The sequence below is a fragment of the Magnolia sinica genome, chromosome 13 (assembly GCF_029962835.1).
Source record: "Magnolia sinica isolate HGM2019 chromosome 13, MsV1, whole genome shotgun sequence".
Taxonomy (NCBI): Eukaryota; Viridiplantae; Streptophyta; class Magnoliopsida; order Magnoliales; family Magnoliaceae; genus Magnolia; species Magnolia sinica.
Genome location: NC_080585.1, coordinates 7,084,193 through 7,100,979, shown reverse-complemented (window position 1 = coordinate 7,100,979; position 16,787 = coordinate 7,084,193). Strand labels below are relative to the sequence as shown.

The window sequence follows — 16,787 nt, the reverse complement described above, 5'->3', positions numbered from 1 at the left end:
GCCCCATACTTGATGCGTCCAGATTAGATGCCAAGGTACACCTATCTACAGTTGTGCACTCACTCATCGAAAGTCCAGCACTTGTGGGCCGTCTGCATGGCTTAACCATAAACGGACATCCAGTATGGATGATCCAGATCACATGATAGTGTACAGACATCCATAGCTTGCGGACAGTCAGATTTTCCAATCCCTTTCAAGCATCCATCATGTGGATGGTCTTGGTTGAGTAGTCGCACACAGGCAGCCAATGCATGGATGTTCAGCATACGGTCTTGATCTAACAACCATGCCCATATCTCTCTAGATCAAATGATCAAGCCCAGCCGTCCAGATATATCGACCATCCAAATTGCACAATTAATTGCAGATTTGCTACAAATACGGATCGTCTTGATTGCGCAATAAAAAAAAAAAAAAGGCTATGTATGAACGTATCCGGTCTTAAGACGTTTCTGGTAGATGCAAACGCATCAAGTCCGGAGAAAAATGGACGGTCCCAATTGGATGCTCACTTGAATACTTTCCAAAACGGATAGCCTAGATTGGATGATCTAATCAAATGCTCCCAAGCGTGCGGTCTACACTTGCGATTTTGCAGAATGTGCTAGATCCGATCGGAAACACATGCAAATCACCAAAATTAAATGGAGAGCATTCAAAACTGGATGAGATACATAGTTACCTCTCTCATAAGGTTGATAGTTGATCCATCGTATCTCCCTCACCTGCTTACACGCACTTGAAGATGTACAGTCATGATTGGCAGTCCACACGCCGAACGGTGTAGATCTCTCTTGACTTACCTTCTCATCTTTCGAATGTGTTGAGGATGGAAGCCGCGCACATGTGCATACATGCGGGCCATCATCTTGTGCATGTCTCTAACAGATGATGGATACACACCGCGAAGGTCCCAGGCCCAGACCACTGGTGGATGTCCCATCCCATTTTTCCCTGGTGGATGGCCCTGCTCTTGGGAGGACTTTTCTAAGTCGTGTCAGAGACGGAACCCACCTTCCTTGGAAGCCGGTTGGGCACAGGATCCATTGGTGGATCCATGACTGTGGAGCCCACTGTAATGTATGTTCCTAACATCCGTGTTGTCCATCTGTTTTGACCGCTCATTTTAAGGGACGATCCCAAACAAATAAAGCAGTCCAAATCTCAAGTGGACTACACCACAGGAAATAACGGTGGTTGAACATCCACCATTAAAAACATCTTGGGGCCACTGGAATGTTTATTTTCCTTCAAACCTGTTGATAAGGTGACAAAGACTTGGAGGGCCACACCAATATCAGCTTCATCCAAAACTTCTCTGCCCCACAAGAAGTTTTTAATGGTTAATCACCACTAAATCCTGTGGTATGGTCAACCTGAGATTTGGATCTGCTAATTTTATTGGATGATGCCCTGAAATGATCTGTCAAAATGGATGGACAGCGTCAATGAAAGGCACATATATCTCGGTAGGCCCCACAGTCAGAGACCTCGGTGGATCCCTATGTCTAGTAAGAATCAATAATTTTCTAGGTCATGTCATAGTCAGGCCAACCCGGCGGCCCTTCACGTTTGTCGATTGCATCTGGACATTTCTAAATCATGTCATAGTCAGACTAACCCGGCGGCCATCCGGGATATCGATCGCGTGCCGACGCTGCCAGTAGCGATTCTCTTCTGGACGGTGCTCTGTGGGCTCCACCATGGTGTACATCTTTTATCCACGCGGTCCGTCCATTTTTCCAGCTCAGTTCATCGAATGAGCCCAGAGATGAGGTAGATCTAAATCTCAGGTGGACCACACCACAGAAAACAGAGGTGATTGAATGCCCACCATTAAAAACTTCTCGTGGGCACAAAAGTTTCGTTCTGATATTTCTGTTTTTTCTTCATCCAGGTGCATGTGACCTGATCAACAGGTTGGATGGAAAATAAACATTACAGTGGGGCCTAGTATGTTTTTGATGGTGGGCATTCAATTACCACTGCTTTCCTATGGTGTGGTCCACCTGAGATTTGGATTTACCTTATTATTGGGCTTAAACTTAAAATAATGATCCAAAATGGATGGACGGTGTGGATAAAACACGTACATCATGGTGGGTCTACATAGCACGGTCCAGGAGGCAGTGTCAGGATGCAATCAGCATCCGCCCTAACCTCCACACTACCACTTATCCAAGGACTTTTCTAAATCGTGTCAGAATCAAGCTTAACTCCGTTGTCCCCACCCTCCCCAGTCTGCATCACTCAGGGCTTGCTTGATTTTTATCGTTTCACCTGGATTCCCTGAAAATGGGTGATTATTACCTTTTCACCTGAAACCGGAGAAGTGAAGATTTTTACAAGAATGTTTTAACTTCTAACTAAATCAAAGCTTTCTGGTCTCAGCTAGGTAACACTGGGGATGAGCCATGTGCTGTGAGTGAAACCGCTCTATTTCACGCTATAGTGATATTAACCTAAGTCAATAATAAATTCAAATCAAATCTTAAGTATTAGAAATTTGGATTTAATATTATCGATCTGTACACTTTGCGGAAGCACAATAAATAAAGATAGAACAAGATAATAATACAAGATAATTAATTCAATAGAAAATAATTCACAAACATATGATATTTTATGTGGAAAATCCTTGTGAAAAAACATGATACAAAGCAACAAAAATTTACTCAAATCAAAATCATAGAGTTGTTCAGACTTGCCTTCTTCGATTACAAATGTACCTGATCTCCCCTTGATATGCACACCTCTATAAAACTCTTAAATTTCTTAAAAGAAAACACTCGTTTGAAATTAAAACCTTAATGAAAAAAAATCAAATTTAAATATACCTTGCTTCGCCTAAAATCGTGATACCCAACAATTGAAACCCGCCGGTTGACCACGAACATCACGGCAAGTCACAATCAATAGTGAAATTCTACAATCAGCCGTGAACATCACAATAAGTTACGGTCGACCGTGCCCTACAAAATGCAAGGCATCTGTACAACAATTTCCACCTTCAACTTGTTGTTCGAGAGAAATAAGTTGTACTCCTCGTTTCCAGAGTGCTGCATCGGCCCCATGGGTGTAGAGTCAACCTGAAGCAAGGAAGAAGAGTCCTAATGGCTAACAGATTGTTCTAGTGGCGTGAGATTAGGAATAATGATAGAGGGGGTTGTCCTCCTTTTCCCTTTCTCCATCGTTTAACTTTGATGGATTATTCAATTATCGATTTTCACAGACAATGTTAAACTGTTGATGCAAAAATCCGGTCCATCCTTTTTAGACATTCGAGTACCTGCACAAGAAGAAGACAAAAGGAACCCTAGCTAGAGCAGGGGACCCACCGATACCAAAGTCAAGCTAGGAATCTAGGTCTAGTAGTATCGAGGGATTTTGGATGAGAGATTGTACATACCTTTCATCAGAGGGGGCGCTCCCATTTATAGGTGTGGAGAAGTGGTGGCATAGAGGAGATCTCCCTATTTAGTAGGGACGTACTGTAGAGGAATTCAGATTCCCAGCGTGGGGGAAATCTCCCGAGATCCTTGGCGAAGATCTCGGGATCCCGAGCAATTCATGAATATCCTCCAAGATCTTTGGAGAAGATCTTGGGTGGATCTCTCTTAGATTATATCTGATTATTCAGAATCAACCAAGATGTACAGTAGGAGGCCGAGGTGGTCTTGGTTGGTCTGAACTAGAGATAGTAGGTCAACCTGAGGGTAATCTGCCAACTTGGATTTTCCTGCGAGTGGTGGCCCTCCTCTCAATGCCGTGTAGGCTGCCGAGCTGACATGTAGGTACTAAGCTCGACCTCATTTCCTACTCGATCCTAGAGTTGGAGGTCATTCCTACAATCGATGTCTGACCTGGTGAAAGGGTGCAAGGTCTCGACTTGATTCGCTTCTATTGGTTGCACTATTTTCCCTATAACAAGTGATATTAGGCTCTTTGTAAAGATAATTGGATGTACGTTGTAATGAATTATAAATCACATTTGTATGAGATCATCTAATTTATCATGTCACCTTGAGAAGACTGAATAACAAGTAGAGTGATTTTTGAGTGTAGCTTTGAGTTTGGTTTAAATGAGTTCTTATAGAAATTTGCTAGGTTTTTTGGAATTTTTCTGGGTATTTTAGGTTTAGTTTCGAGCTTGACTTTAAAGGGATTGGATTTAGGCTTGGTTTCAAGGAAAAATTATAATTTATACACCGTCTAAAATTTAGTACAATTGGTCATCTCATATGGGGTGATGTATCTACACATACATCTTCCATGATGGGGCATCCAACTTTCATGATAGATTACATACAAATTGAAACAATGGGAAGGGTGGGAAGGAAATTTTCTGAATCTCCACAAAACTAATTTAAAGATGGTGCAAAAATATTAACTTTTCTCGGTAAATTTATTTATTACTCCACATTTTTCAAACAACTCCTAATGGCCTCACTCCTAGAGGACATTTCTAAGCCGTGTCAGAGTAGAACCCCACTTTCCTTGGATGCGGCTTAAATATCTATCTTAGAAAATCTATTTATTTCTCCACATTTTCCAAACAACCCCTAATGGCCCCACTCCTTGGAGGACTGTTCTGAGTCTTCGGAACCCACCTTCCTTGAAGCTGCTTGGGCACCGGAACCAATAGTGAATCCATGACTGTGGAGCCCGCTTCTACTGTAATGTGTGTTCATAACATCCATGCTGTCTATCTGTTTTGACAGGTCATTTTAAGGAGCGCACCCAAAAAATGAAGCAGGTCCAAATCTTAAGTGGACCACACTACATGAAATAATGGTGATTGAATACCCACCATCAAAAACATCTTGGGGCCACTGGAATTTTTATTTGTCATCTAACCTGTTGATAAGGCCACAAAGACATGGATGAAAGGGCAACACCAATATGGTGTCAGTTGAGACTTTTCTAAGTCGCGTCATTGTCATAGTCAGACTAACACGGCGTGCACTCCACAGATTTTATACTGCATTCAGACTTTTCTAGGGAGGCATTTGGCGCATGGGTTTAAATGGAATTTGGTGGGAGTAGAAAAGATCCCATGAATCATTGCAACGTCTATTTAGATTCACATGAGGTATGAGTTGTGAAGCCCTTTCTTGGAATCAGTGGGACAATCCTACAGGAAATAATGGTGATTGAATACCCACCATCAAAAACATCTTGGGGCCACTAAAATTTTTATTTGTCATCTAACCTGTTGATAAAGTCAGAAAGACCTGGACGAAAGGGCAACACCAATATCGTGTCAGTTGAAACTTTTCTAAGTCGTCTCATAGTTAGACTAACCAGGCGTGCACTCCACGGATTTTATACCGCATTTAGACTTTTCTAAGGGGGCATTTGCCACAAGGGTTTAAATGGAATTTGGTGGGAGTAGATAAGATCCCATGAATCATTGCAACGTCTATTTAAATTCACGTGAGGCATGGGTTGTGAAGCCCTTTCTTAGAATTGGCGGAACAATCCTACAGGAAATAATGGTGATTGAATACCCACCATCAAAAACATCTTGGGGCCACTGGAATTTTTATTTGTCATCTAACCTGTTGATAAGGTCACAAAGACCTGGATGAAAGGGCAACACCAATAGGGCAACACCAATATCGTGTCAGTTGAGACTTTTCTAAGTCATGTCATAGTCAGACTAACGCGGCGTGCACTCCACGGATTTGATACTGCATTCAGACTTTTCTAAGGGGGCATTTGGCGCATGGGTTTAAATGGAATTTGGTGGGAGTAGATAAGATACCATGAATTATTGCAATGTCTATTTAAATTCACGTGAGGTATTGGTTGTGAAGCCCTTTCTTGGAATCAGCGGGACAATCCTACTTTGGGTTTTGTGTAGCTAGTGGTCAGTGCTATGTGGACCCCACCATGATGTATATGTTTTATCCATGCCATCTATCCATTTTGAAATATAATTTTTGAGCTTGATCTCAAAAATGAGGTAGATATAAATCTCAGATGGACCACACCCTGAGAAAACAATAGTGATTGAATTACACCATTAAAAACCTGTTAGGGCCAATTGTGCAGTCCACTTGAGATTTGGATCAAACTCATCTTCGGGCTCATACCATCAAATGACATGGAAGAATGGGTGGACGGCATGGATGAAACACATACATCCTAGTAGGGCCTACAGAGCACCCACCAGCGTTGGCAAGATGAGTAGCCAATCCGTTTCCCAAACATGAAGTGGGATAGCATCCAAGCCATGGGATTAGAGGACAATCCTGACACAGTGTAATCATTATATTTTGGTAATTCCATCCCACTTAAACTCATCTAATCCCATGCTCTAAACACCTCCTTAATAAGTTACTTATGCCATAATAGTGTATCTTGGTTTCTACTTAATATATTGATAAGTTATCTTTGGTAAACAGCATACTTACCGTCTGAAACAATTCCCATTTCCTTAAATATTAGCAAGACGAGTGACACTTTCTTCCATTGAGCTTCTTTCTTACACTGCTGTGATCAATGGCTATTATCATACTCCTTTGCTTCCTACTCCAACTACTTTCTTCTTCTTTTCATTTCTCTGTTGCTCAAACTCAAGCTACAGACGTAACCTTGGGCTCCATCCTCTCTGCTGGAAACACTTCGGCCTCATGGCTCTCTCCTTCCGGTGACTTCACATTTGGGTTCTATCCTGTCCTTGGAGGCCGCTTCCTCGTTGGGATTTGGTTTCACAAAATCCCAGAGAAAACCCTTGTTTGGTCTGCGAATCGGGACACTCCAGTCAGAGAAGGATCCACCCTTGAGCTAACCCGCAGCGGTTGGCTTGTTATCAAAGATCCACAAGACAATGGTGACTTCCATATCAACAACAAGACCAGTGCGAATTCAGCGTCCATGAAAGACAACGGCAATTTTGTACTAAGGAACTCAAATTCTTTGGTCATATGGCAAAGCTTCGATTCCCCAACCGACACCGTATTGCCAGGTCAAGTTCTAAATATGAACCAAGAGCTTTTCTCCAATGACAATGGAACCTACAACTACTCAACAGGAAGATATAAGTTGAAGATGCAAGAGGACGGGAATCTCGTTATGTCTGCAGCCCAATCCGCTGAGCGTGGTTACTGGTGGACAGCCGAAACCAATGAATTAGGACGAAACCGGAGTTTCATTTTTAATGAGAGTAGTGCACTCATGTACATCATCGATAAGACAGACATCACCCACAATGTAACGGGTAATATACATCCACCCGAACCTATTAGAGATTACTACCATAGGGCTATGATCGATGACAAGGGTAATTTCAAGCAATATGCTTACCGGAAAGTTAATGGGACGTGGTCAGTGGTGTGGACTGCGGTTAGTAATCCTTGCAATCCAACAGCTCTTTGTGGCGAGAATGGCTACTGCGTTTTGGATGACAAGAAGGGACCGAGCTATCGATGCCTCGAAGGGTACACCCGATTAGATTTGCACCGCCCGTGGAAAGGATGCAACCCGCAGCCGAGTTGCGAAGTGAAATCGTCGACGGTATATCAGATAAACGATGTTGATTTCTCTAATAGTGGGGATGAAGATCTTGCCCAAATAACACCCTCAGACGAAGAGAGCTGCAAAAAGGCCGTCATGGATGACTGTTTCTCCATTGCTGCAGTCTTGCAAAATGGGACATGTACGAAGAAGAGAGAACCTCTGCAGAATAGTAAAGTGGGATCTAATGCCAACAGACGAATCGCTTTCATAAAAGTCGCGACCAGTAATGTCACAGCTTTACCCAACGATGAAAGAAGGAAGTTGAGGTGTCTTGTAGCTGGGCTTGTATCGAGCAGTATTCTGGCGGTATTGTTTGCAGTGCTGGCCCTCTACTTTTATGTTTCTCGTAGTCCCAAGACAAGGGAACCCACTTCCAGTGAAATAAACCTGTGGGCATATACATACAAGGAGTTGAAGAAGCGACAGAAGGGTTCACAAGAAAGCTCGGCCGTGGGGCTTTTGGAACCGTTTACAGTGGTATCCTACGGTCAGAGGGCGAACAGATAGAGGTAGCCGTGAAGCAGCTAGAGAAGGTGATAGAAGAGGGCGAGAAAGAGTTCAAGACAGAGTTGAGGGTAATTGGTCGGACCCATCACAAGAATCTGGTCCGACTGCTGGGGTTCTGCGATGAGAATAGTCACAGACTTTTGGTTTATGAGTTGATGAAGGGTGGCTCTCTATCTGATTTCCTTTTCAGTAGGGATAATAAGCCCAGCTGGGGTGAAAGGGCCGAAATAGCTCTTGGCATCACTAGAGGCCTGTCATACTTGCACGAGGAGTGTGAGACCCAGATCATCCACTGCGATATAAAACCGCAGAACGTGCTGCTCGACACAAATTGCACGGCCAAGATTGCAGACTTCGGCTTGGCAAAACTTCTGATGAAAGATCAAACTCGGACCAGCACCAATGTCAGAGGGACAATGGGGTACATGGCACCTGAGTGGCTCAAGAATTCACCCATAACAATGAAGGTGGATGTTTATAGCTTTGGTGTCATGTTGCTCGAGATCATTTGTTGCAGGAGGCACATCGATCTGGATAGGGTCGAAGAAGAGTCTGAGGATGCAGATTTATATATAACAGACTGGGTCATAAGCTGTATGAAGGCTGGAGAACTGCCAAGGTTGGTGGAGCAGGAGGAAGAGGTCTTGAGTGACTTGAAAAGGTTTGAAAGGATGGCCATGGTGGGATTGTGGTGTGTGGACCCTGACCCAGGTCTTAGACCATCCATGAAGAGGGTGAGACAAATGTTAGAAGGGACATTCCACGTAGGCGTCCCACCTCTGATCACTGCATATTCATTTAATGATATGATCTAATGTGTTTGTTACTTTCTCATGTGCACCTGCATCACATAGTTGCAGTTACAATGTTGCCTGATTTCATGTTAGGCTAGTTTTCTATGTTATATATGTTTTAAGCTAGCAGAAATGTAAGAACATGTCAAATGCAAATGAATAAGGAATTGAGATCATATAGAAGTTGAGCTTAAATCAGGAGCTTATATTTAATGGAATTACAAATCCTAAGAAAAAAAGGCTCAAATTTTACGTGATTTCTGAGGAACAACATGAAATTTTTCATCAAAAAATTCCATACTTGTATTGTCATATTGGAAGCTAGCCAGAAGTAATTTTCGTCTTACTGGGTGGCAGAACATCGAATATCTGGCTAGTTAGAAACAATGAACCATCCAGTCTGATGATGACGTTCTGCAAAAGTAGATAGATGATATGCGCATACGCTCTGTCTACGTGACAAATGCGAATTGATCAGAACTTCCAGAGTGAGAAAGTATTTTTAGTTTCACAGCTTCAACAATGATGTAAACTACAAGAGTTGAGATGGAGAAATTGAAAATTGAAAAGAATTAAAGAGAAATTTTGCTATGGTGGATGGTTGTTGTGTGGCTGATTCCTGCTCAGTGGACTATATTTTGCTGTCGTGGGGCTGCTGTTATGTGGTGGGTGCTGTCAGTTGTGCCGAGGTTTCTATGTTGCCTGCGGATTGGCCCTCCCTCCTTTGTTGAGGGGGAATGCTTGCTGGGTGCTATTTTTTTCTTTTCTTTTCTTTTCTTTTTTTCCTGGTGGAGGAGGTACTAAGGGCCTGTTTGTTAGCGCTGAAAAATAAATTAGGCCATGATCCATTCCATCCATCTATGTTGAAAGCTTATTTTAGGGAAAGATCCAAAAAAATAAATTAGCTTCAAATCTTAGATGGACCTTTGTATAAGAAACAGTGGTGATTGACCATTTAAAAATTCTTTTGGGCTGCAAAAGCTTTGGATCATATTGATATTTGTGTCATCTCTTCATCTAGCTGTTTGTGACCTTTTTAATGGGTTGGATGACAAATAAACATTTCAGTGAAGTTCATGGAGTTTTTAAAGGTAGGGATTCAATTGCAATTGTTTCATATGGGTAAATGTGTCAAATTAATATATTTCAAACATTTCAAATGTTTGTTAACAAACAAGTTATTCTATGTTCACTATAAGTTGTCCGACTTCTTATTCAGACTTCGGATTTCAGATTTAACAAACAGGCCCTTAGGCTGTTGTTTTTATGTTGATTTTAGAGGCTGTGTGGATGGCCGATGCCTGCCGTGTGATTGTCTCATGATGCTGGATATGGCTGGTTGTTTGTGTCCTGTTTGGTCTGCGGGATTAAATGGTGTGGAATTGCATTAGATGGGATTAACACTATTATTCCACAATAATTGCATATATGTAAATATCGTGGTATTTTGACCATCCAATTCCCATGTTTGGAATCACATTCTTCCTTAGCCAAAAACACTGGATTAAGAAAAACTTCTGTTTGATGGACCATAGAATTGTGATCAATGGACTAGATTTACAATTGATGTCGATCACTTGTACACGTATATAGCTCAAATGTCATACGTAAAGGATCCATATGGATGAACCATAGGAATAAAACATATGCATCAATGTGGGGCTCAGGCTCAGAGATGTAGCTAGTGGATTTTAAAATTCACCAGAAATCCCACATGCGACCAAATGCAATTCCATTCCACCTAATCTCATTCCTTCCCGTGGTGTCCAACCGATAGGATGGAATAGTCTGACCGCTTATGAGGTCAGCTCGGAGTACTGAACATGCGCTTCTTGGCCTGAGGTTGAAAGGTAAAATCAAGACTGATCATGATCGAGGAGCTTCTGAATGATCTCGTCTTAAATCGATTTGAAGAGAAACCAACACCGAACTCCTAAGTTGAGGCCACGACACCATATGTGTCCAGGTTCGTATCGAGCATGTCTGGTCCCAAAGGGATGCTTAGATTTGTACAATTTGCCTGGCTAATCGAGGGCCAGGCCTCGATAGACGACAAGAAGACCAACCAGTTCTACGAGATCAAGGGAATGGTCATCCAGAACGACGAATCTCGCTAATGAGATGAACCCGTCCCCCATGCCCAAGCACGGACAGGCCAAGGAACTGCTCACCGGTCAGCTCGGAAGTCCACCTTGAGCCGACCATGAAGGTCACCCTAACTAGTCGAGGGCTTGGCTCAACTCAGCCTTGATTGTCCTTCACATGACTTTAGGGCCGACCACTTTGACACTTATCACCCCCACAAATTCCATGTAACGGTTAAGAAACATAGGCGGGGATTGCACCTGTGATCGAGATCCGTTTCTAATCCCAACAATGGCCTCTCTACACTATAAATAGGGGACCAAACAACACTAAGAAGTACGCAAAATCTCACCCAAAAGCCTATCAATCCTACTAGATTTAGATTCCTAGTCTGACTTTGGCACCAGAGGGTTCCTTGCTATAGCTAGGGTCTTCTCTGCCTTCTTTGTGTGCGAGTATCCGAAGATCCAGCAGTTGGGCAAAAAGGGTGAATCAGATTTCTGCATCAACACACAACATTGTAAAATGGTGTGGCCCACCCAAGTTGTCTATGTAGCTGGCCCCGGAGCCTAGCATCAAGGGGAAGTGAATTGCCTGGTGTCCTAATCACCAGCCACATCCTTAGTGACAAAACTCCATGGAGCCCACTACTATGTATGTGTTTCATCCACGTTGTCCATCCATTTTTCCATCTCGCTTTAGGGTATGAGCCCAAAAATGAAGCAAATTTAAAGATCAAGCGGACCACACCACAAAAAACAATGGGGATTAAACACCCACCACTAAAAATTCTTCTGGGCCACGAGTTTTGGATAAGCTGATATTAGTGATTTCTCTTCATCTATGCCTGTCAGACCTGTTCAACATCATGGTGATGCCTGGGAAGGCTTCAACAGTAGGCATCACTATCCCCACTGTTTCCTGTGGGGTGGCCTACTCTAGTATTGGATCTACTTCTTTTTTTAGATCTTGACCTGAAACGAGCTGGCCAGATGGATAGATGGCGTGGATGTAACACATACATCATGGTGGTTCCCACGGTTTGGTCACCAGGGATATGGGGTCACCAGCCAATCCGTTTCCGCACCTCATGTACAAAGTAGATACACGTGGACAACATGGTGGGCCTAGTTTTAATGTTTATTTGGCATCCAACCTATTGATAAGATCACATATACCTGGACAGAGTAAAAAACAAACATCAGCTTGATCTAAAACTTTTGTGGCCCTCAAGAAGTTTTTAATGGTGGGCATTCAATCACCACTCTTGTCTATGGTGTGGTCCACCTGATATTTGTATCTGCTTCATTTTGGGCTCATGCCATGAAATGATCTAGCAAAATGAATGGACAACTATGAATATTAAACACATACATCATGGTTGGCCCCACAGTCATGAATCCACTAAATCGGCATGGGACGACTCCAGTGCTTCATCTCTGGTCATGGAATGTGACACATGATGAGGGATCCACCAGATTCAATGAATCCTTTCTCTTTAGTCATGGATTGAGAAATGTAGGGTCCACCATACGTTGTCCTCTTTGCCTGGAAAGTAAGTAATGGAGGAAATGTCTAATTGGCATGGGACGACTCCAGTGCATCTCTAGTCATGGAATATGACACATAACGAGGGGTCCACCGGATTGAATGAATCCATTCTCTTCAGTCATGGATGAGAAATGTAGGGTCCATCATACCTTGTCCTCTTTCTAATGGCATGGTACACTTGAGCTTTGGATATGCCTCATTTTTTGGCTCATGCCATAAATTTAGCTGGTATAATGGATGAACGGTGTGGATAATAAACAAGCATCATGGTGGGACTTACAAATATTTTATGGCCTTCTCGGTTTTTTGCATCAAAAGAGCATTGGTTCTAAACAAGCACGGAATAGTGCTCTAGATATTCGGTGAAATAATTATTACCCATTTATTGGGTATTTACCACTGAATTAAAAATTCAAACCAGCCCTCGACTAGTCTTAGTTCAAAATAAATCTCCCCTCTTAAGTAATAGGTTTTAGCGATCGATAAAACTAACTTCTTTTCTTTTCTGCTTTTTGGCTCTGGTTCCATGTTCTCTTCTTTATAAATAGCAAGACCAGTGATACTTCCCTTCCATTCCTTTTTTTTTTTCTTCCATTGAACTTCTTGCACTACTGCTGCGATCAATGGCTATTATTATACTCCTTTGCTTCCTACTCCAACTACTTTCTTCTTCTTTCCATTTCTCTGTTGCTCAAACTCAAGCAGCAAACATAACCTTGGGCTCCATCCTCTCTGCTGGAAACACTTCCTCATGGCTCTCTCCTTCTGGTGACTTCGCATTTGGGTTCTATCCTGTTGGCGGAGGCCTCTTCCTCGTAGGGATTTGGTTTGAAAAAATCCAAATCCCCACGAAAACTCTTGTTTGGTCAGCAAACAGAGACAGACCAGTAAGCGAAGGGTCGACCCTTGAGCTAACCCGTAGCGGTTGGCTTGTTGTCCAAGGTCCGCAAGGCAGTGGTAGCTTCTATATCCACAACGGGACTGCTGCGAGTTCAGCATCCATGCAAAACGACGGCAATTTTGTACTAAGGGACTCAAGTTCTAAGGTCATATGGCAAAGCTTTGATTCCCCAACTGACACCCTACTACCAGGTCAAGTTCTAAACGAGAACCAAACGCTTTTCTCTAGCGCCGACGACTACTCGACGGGAAGATATATGTTGAAGATGCAAGATGACGGCAATCTCGTTATGTCTGCACCCGGATTCACTGATCAAGGTTACTGGTGGACCACCGAAGGCGACAACTTGAACCGAAACCAGATTCTCATTTTTAATGAGAGCAGCGCACTCATGTACCTTGCCATCAATAACACAGACATCATCCACAACGTGACAGGTGGAAAACATCCACCTGCACCCGTTGGAGATTACTACCATAGGGCGATGATCGATGACATGGGCAATTTCAAGCAATATGCTTGTTCAAAAGTGAACGGGACATGGTCAATAGTATGGAGTGCGCTCGATAATCCTTGCTATCCAAATGCTCTTTGTGGGGCATATGGCTACTGCGTTTTGGATGGCAATGAACCGAGATGCCGATGCCTCCAAGGTTACTCTCCATTGGATTTGAACAATCGGTGGAAAGGATGCTACGCCGACATTCCGCTGCGGCAGAGTTGTGAAGCGGATACATCTGCGGTATATGAGATGGAAGATGCTGATTTCCCTAATCATGGGTATGCAGATCTTTCCCAAATAACAAACTCGGACAAAGAGAGCTGCAGAAAGGCTGTCATGGAGGACTGTTCTTGCATTGCTGCAGTCCTGGAAAATGGGCGATGTAGGAAGAAGAGAGCGCCTCTGCTGAATGGTAGAGAGGGATCTAAATTTACGGGACGAATCGCTTTCATAAAGGTGGCAACCAGCAATAAAGGAACCAAGAAGAGCCGTTATTCTCAGGCACTTGTGGCTGGGCTTGTACCAAGCAGTATCCTGGCTGTCTTGTTTGTAGTGCTTGCCCTCTACTGTTATGTTGCTCGCAGTTCCAAGCAAAGGGAACCCACTTCCAGTGAAATAAACCTGCGGGCATATACGTACAAGGAGTTGAAAGAAGCGACAGATGGGTTCACAAGAAAGCTCGGCCGTGGGGCTTTTGGAACCGTTTACAGTGGTATCCTACGGTCAGAGGGCGAACAGATAGAGGTAGCCGTGAAGCAGCTAGAGAAGGTGATAGAAGAGGGCGAGAAAGAGTTCAAGACCGAGCTGAGGGTAATCGGTCGGACCCATCACAAGAATCTGGTCCGACTGCTGGGGTTCTGCGATGAGAATAGTCACAGACTTTTGGTTTATGAGTTGATGAAGGGCGGCTCTCTATCTGACTTCCTTTTCGGTAGGAACGATAAGCCAAGCTGGGGTCAAAGGGCCGAAATAGCTCTTGGGATCACTAGAGGCCTGTCATACTTGCACGAGGAGTGTGAGACCCAGATCATCCACTGCGATATAAAACCACAAAACGTGCTGCTCGACACAAATTGCACGGCCAAGATTGCAGACTTCGGCTTGGCAAAACTTCTGATGAAAGATCAAACTCGGACCAGCACCAATGTCAGAGGGACAAGAGGGTACATGGCACCTGAGTGGCTCAAGAATTTGCCCGTAACGATGAAGGTGGATGTTTATAGCTTTGGTGTCATGTTGCTCGAGATCATTTGTTGCAGGAGGCACATCGATCTGGACAGGGTCGAAAAAGAGTCTGAGGATGCAGATTTATATATAACAGACTTGGTCCTAAGCTGTATGAAGGCTGGAGAACTGCGGAGGTTGGTGGAGCAGGAGGAAGAGGTCTTGAGCGACTTCAAAAGGTTTGAAAGGATGGCCATGGTGGGATTGTGGTGTGTGCACCCAGACCCAGGTCTTAGACCATCCATGAAGAGGGTGAGACAAATGTTAGAAGGGACATTCGATGTAGGCGTCCCACCTCTGGTCACTGCATAAGCATTTTATGATATGATCTAATGTGTTTGTTACTTTCTCGTGTGCACCTGCATCACATAGTTGCAGTTACAATGTTGCCTGATTTCATGTTAGGCTAGTTTTCTATGTTATTTATGTTTCAAGCTAGCAGAAATGTAAGAACATGTCAAATGCAAATGAATAAGGAATTGAGATCGTATAGATGTTGAGCTTAAATCAGGAGCTTATATTTAATGGAATTACAAATCCTAAGAAAAAAGGCTCAAATTTTACTTGATTTCTGAGGAACAACATGAAATTTTTCATCAAAAAATTCCATACTTGTATTGTCATCCAAGCCAGCCAGAAGTAATTTTCATCTTACTGGGTGGCAGAACATCGAATATCTCGTTAGTTAGAAACAATGAACCATCCAGTCTGATGATGACGTTCTGCAAAAGTAGATAGATGATATGCCCATACGCTCTGTCTACATGACAAATGCGAATTGATCAGAACTTCCAGAGTGAGAAGTACTTTTAGTTTCACAGCTTCTACAATGATGTAAAATACAGCAAGAGTCGAGATGAAGAAATTGAAAAATGAAAATAATTAAGGAGAAATTTGGCTATGGTGGATGGTTGTTGTGTGGCTGATTCCTGCTAAGTGGACTATATTTTGCTGTCGCGGGGCTGCTAATGTGTGGTGGGTGCTGTCAGTTGTGCGGAGGTTTCTATGTTGCCTGCGGAGGGGGAATGCTTGCTGGGGTTTTTTTTTTTTTTTGGAGGGGGTACTTGGGCTATTGTTTTTCGTTTACTGAATTTGGAGGCTGTGTGGATGGCTGATGCCTCTTGTGTGATTGTCTCACGACGCTGGATATGGCTGGTTGTTTGCGTCCTCTTTTGTCTGCGGGATTAAATGGTATGGAATTGCATTAGATGGGATTAACACCATTATTCCACAATAATTGCATGTATGTAAATATCATGGTATTTTGACCATCCAATTCTCATGTTTGGGATCAAATTCTTCCTTAAGCAAAAACATCAGATTAAGAAAAACTCGTTTGATGGACCATAGAATTGCAATTAATGGACCAGATTTACAATTGATGTCGGTCACTTGTACACGTATATAGCTCAAATGTCATGTGTGAAGGATGCATATAGATCGACCATAGGAATAAAACATATGCATCAATATTGTGGGCAGGCTCAGAGATGTAGAGGATTTCAAAATTCACTAGAAATCCTACATGTGATCAAATGCAATTCCATTCCACTTAATCTCATTCCTTCCCATGGTCTCCAACCAATAGGATGGAATTTGCACCAAACCGAATGCAATTCCATCCCACTTAATTCCTCTTAAGCCCATGTACCAAACAGGAACAGGCCCTTAGTGGGTGTTATATCTCAGCTGAGGT

The 16,787-nt window shown here is 43.0% G+C and overlaps 2 protein-coding genes across 2 annotated transcripts in view; both read left to right on the top strand.

Moving 5' to 3' along the window:
* Positions 1-6,078: 6,078 nt before the first annotated feature.
* Positions 6,079-16,787, top strand: part of LOC131223984 (uncharacterized) — a 30,473-nt gene continuing 19,764 nt past the window's right edge. Inside the window, 3 exon segments of the mRNA XM_058219576.1 lie at positions 6,079-7,939; positions 7,942-8,847; positions 13,170-15,289. Of these exon segments, the coding sequence (XP_058075559.1) occupies positions 6,511-7,939; positions 7,942-8,847; positions 13,170-15,289 (4,455 nt within the window). The 5' untranslated portion in view covers positions 6,079-6,510.
* LOC131222610 (G-type lectin S-receptor-like serine/threonine-protein kinase LECRK1) lies at positions 12,974-15,578 on the top strand. Its single transcript, XM_058217748.1, has one exon. It carries the CDS (start codon positions 13,088-13,090, stop codon positions 15,401-15,403), a length of 2,316 nt encoding a protein of 771 aa, XP_058073731.1. The 5' UTR covers positions 12,974-13,087; the 3' UTR covers positions 15,404-15,578.

Bases quoted from the DNA above. Each gene is read 5' to 3' on its own strand.
- LOC131222610 (XM_058217748.1), top strand. From the start codon at position 13,088: ATGGCTATTATTATACTCCTTTGCTTCCTACTCCAACTACTTTCTTCT.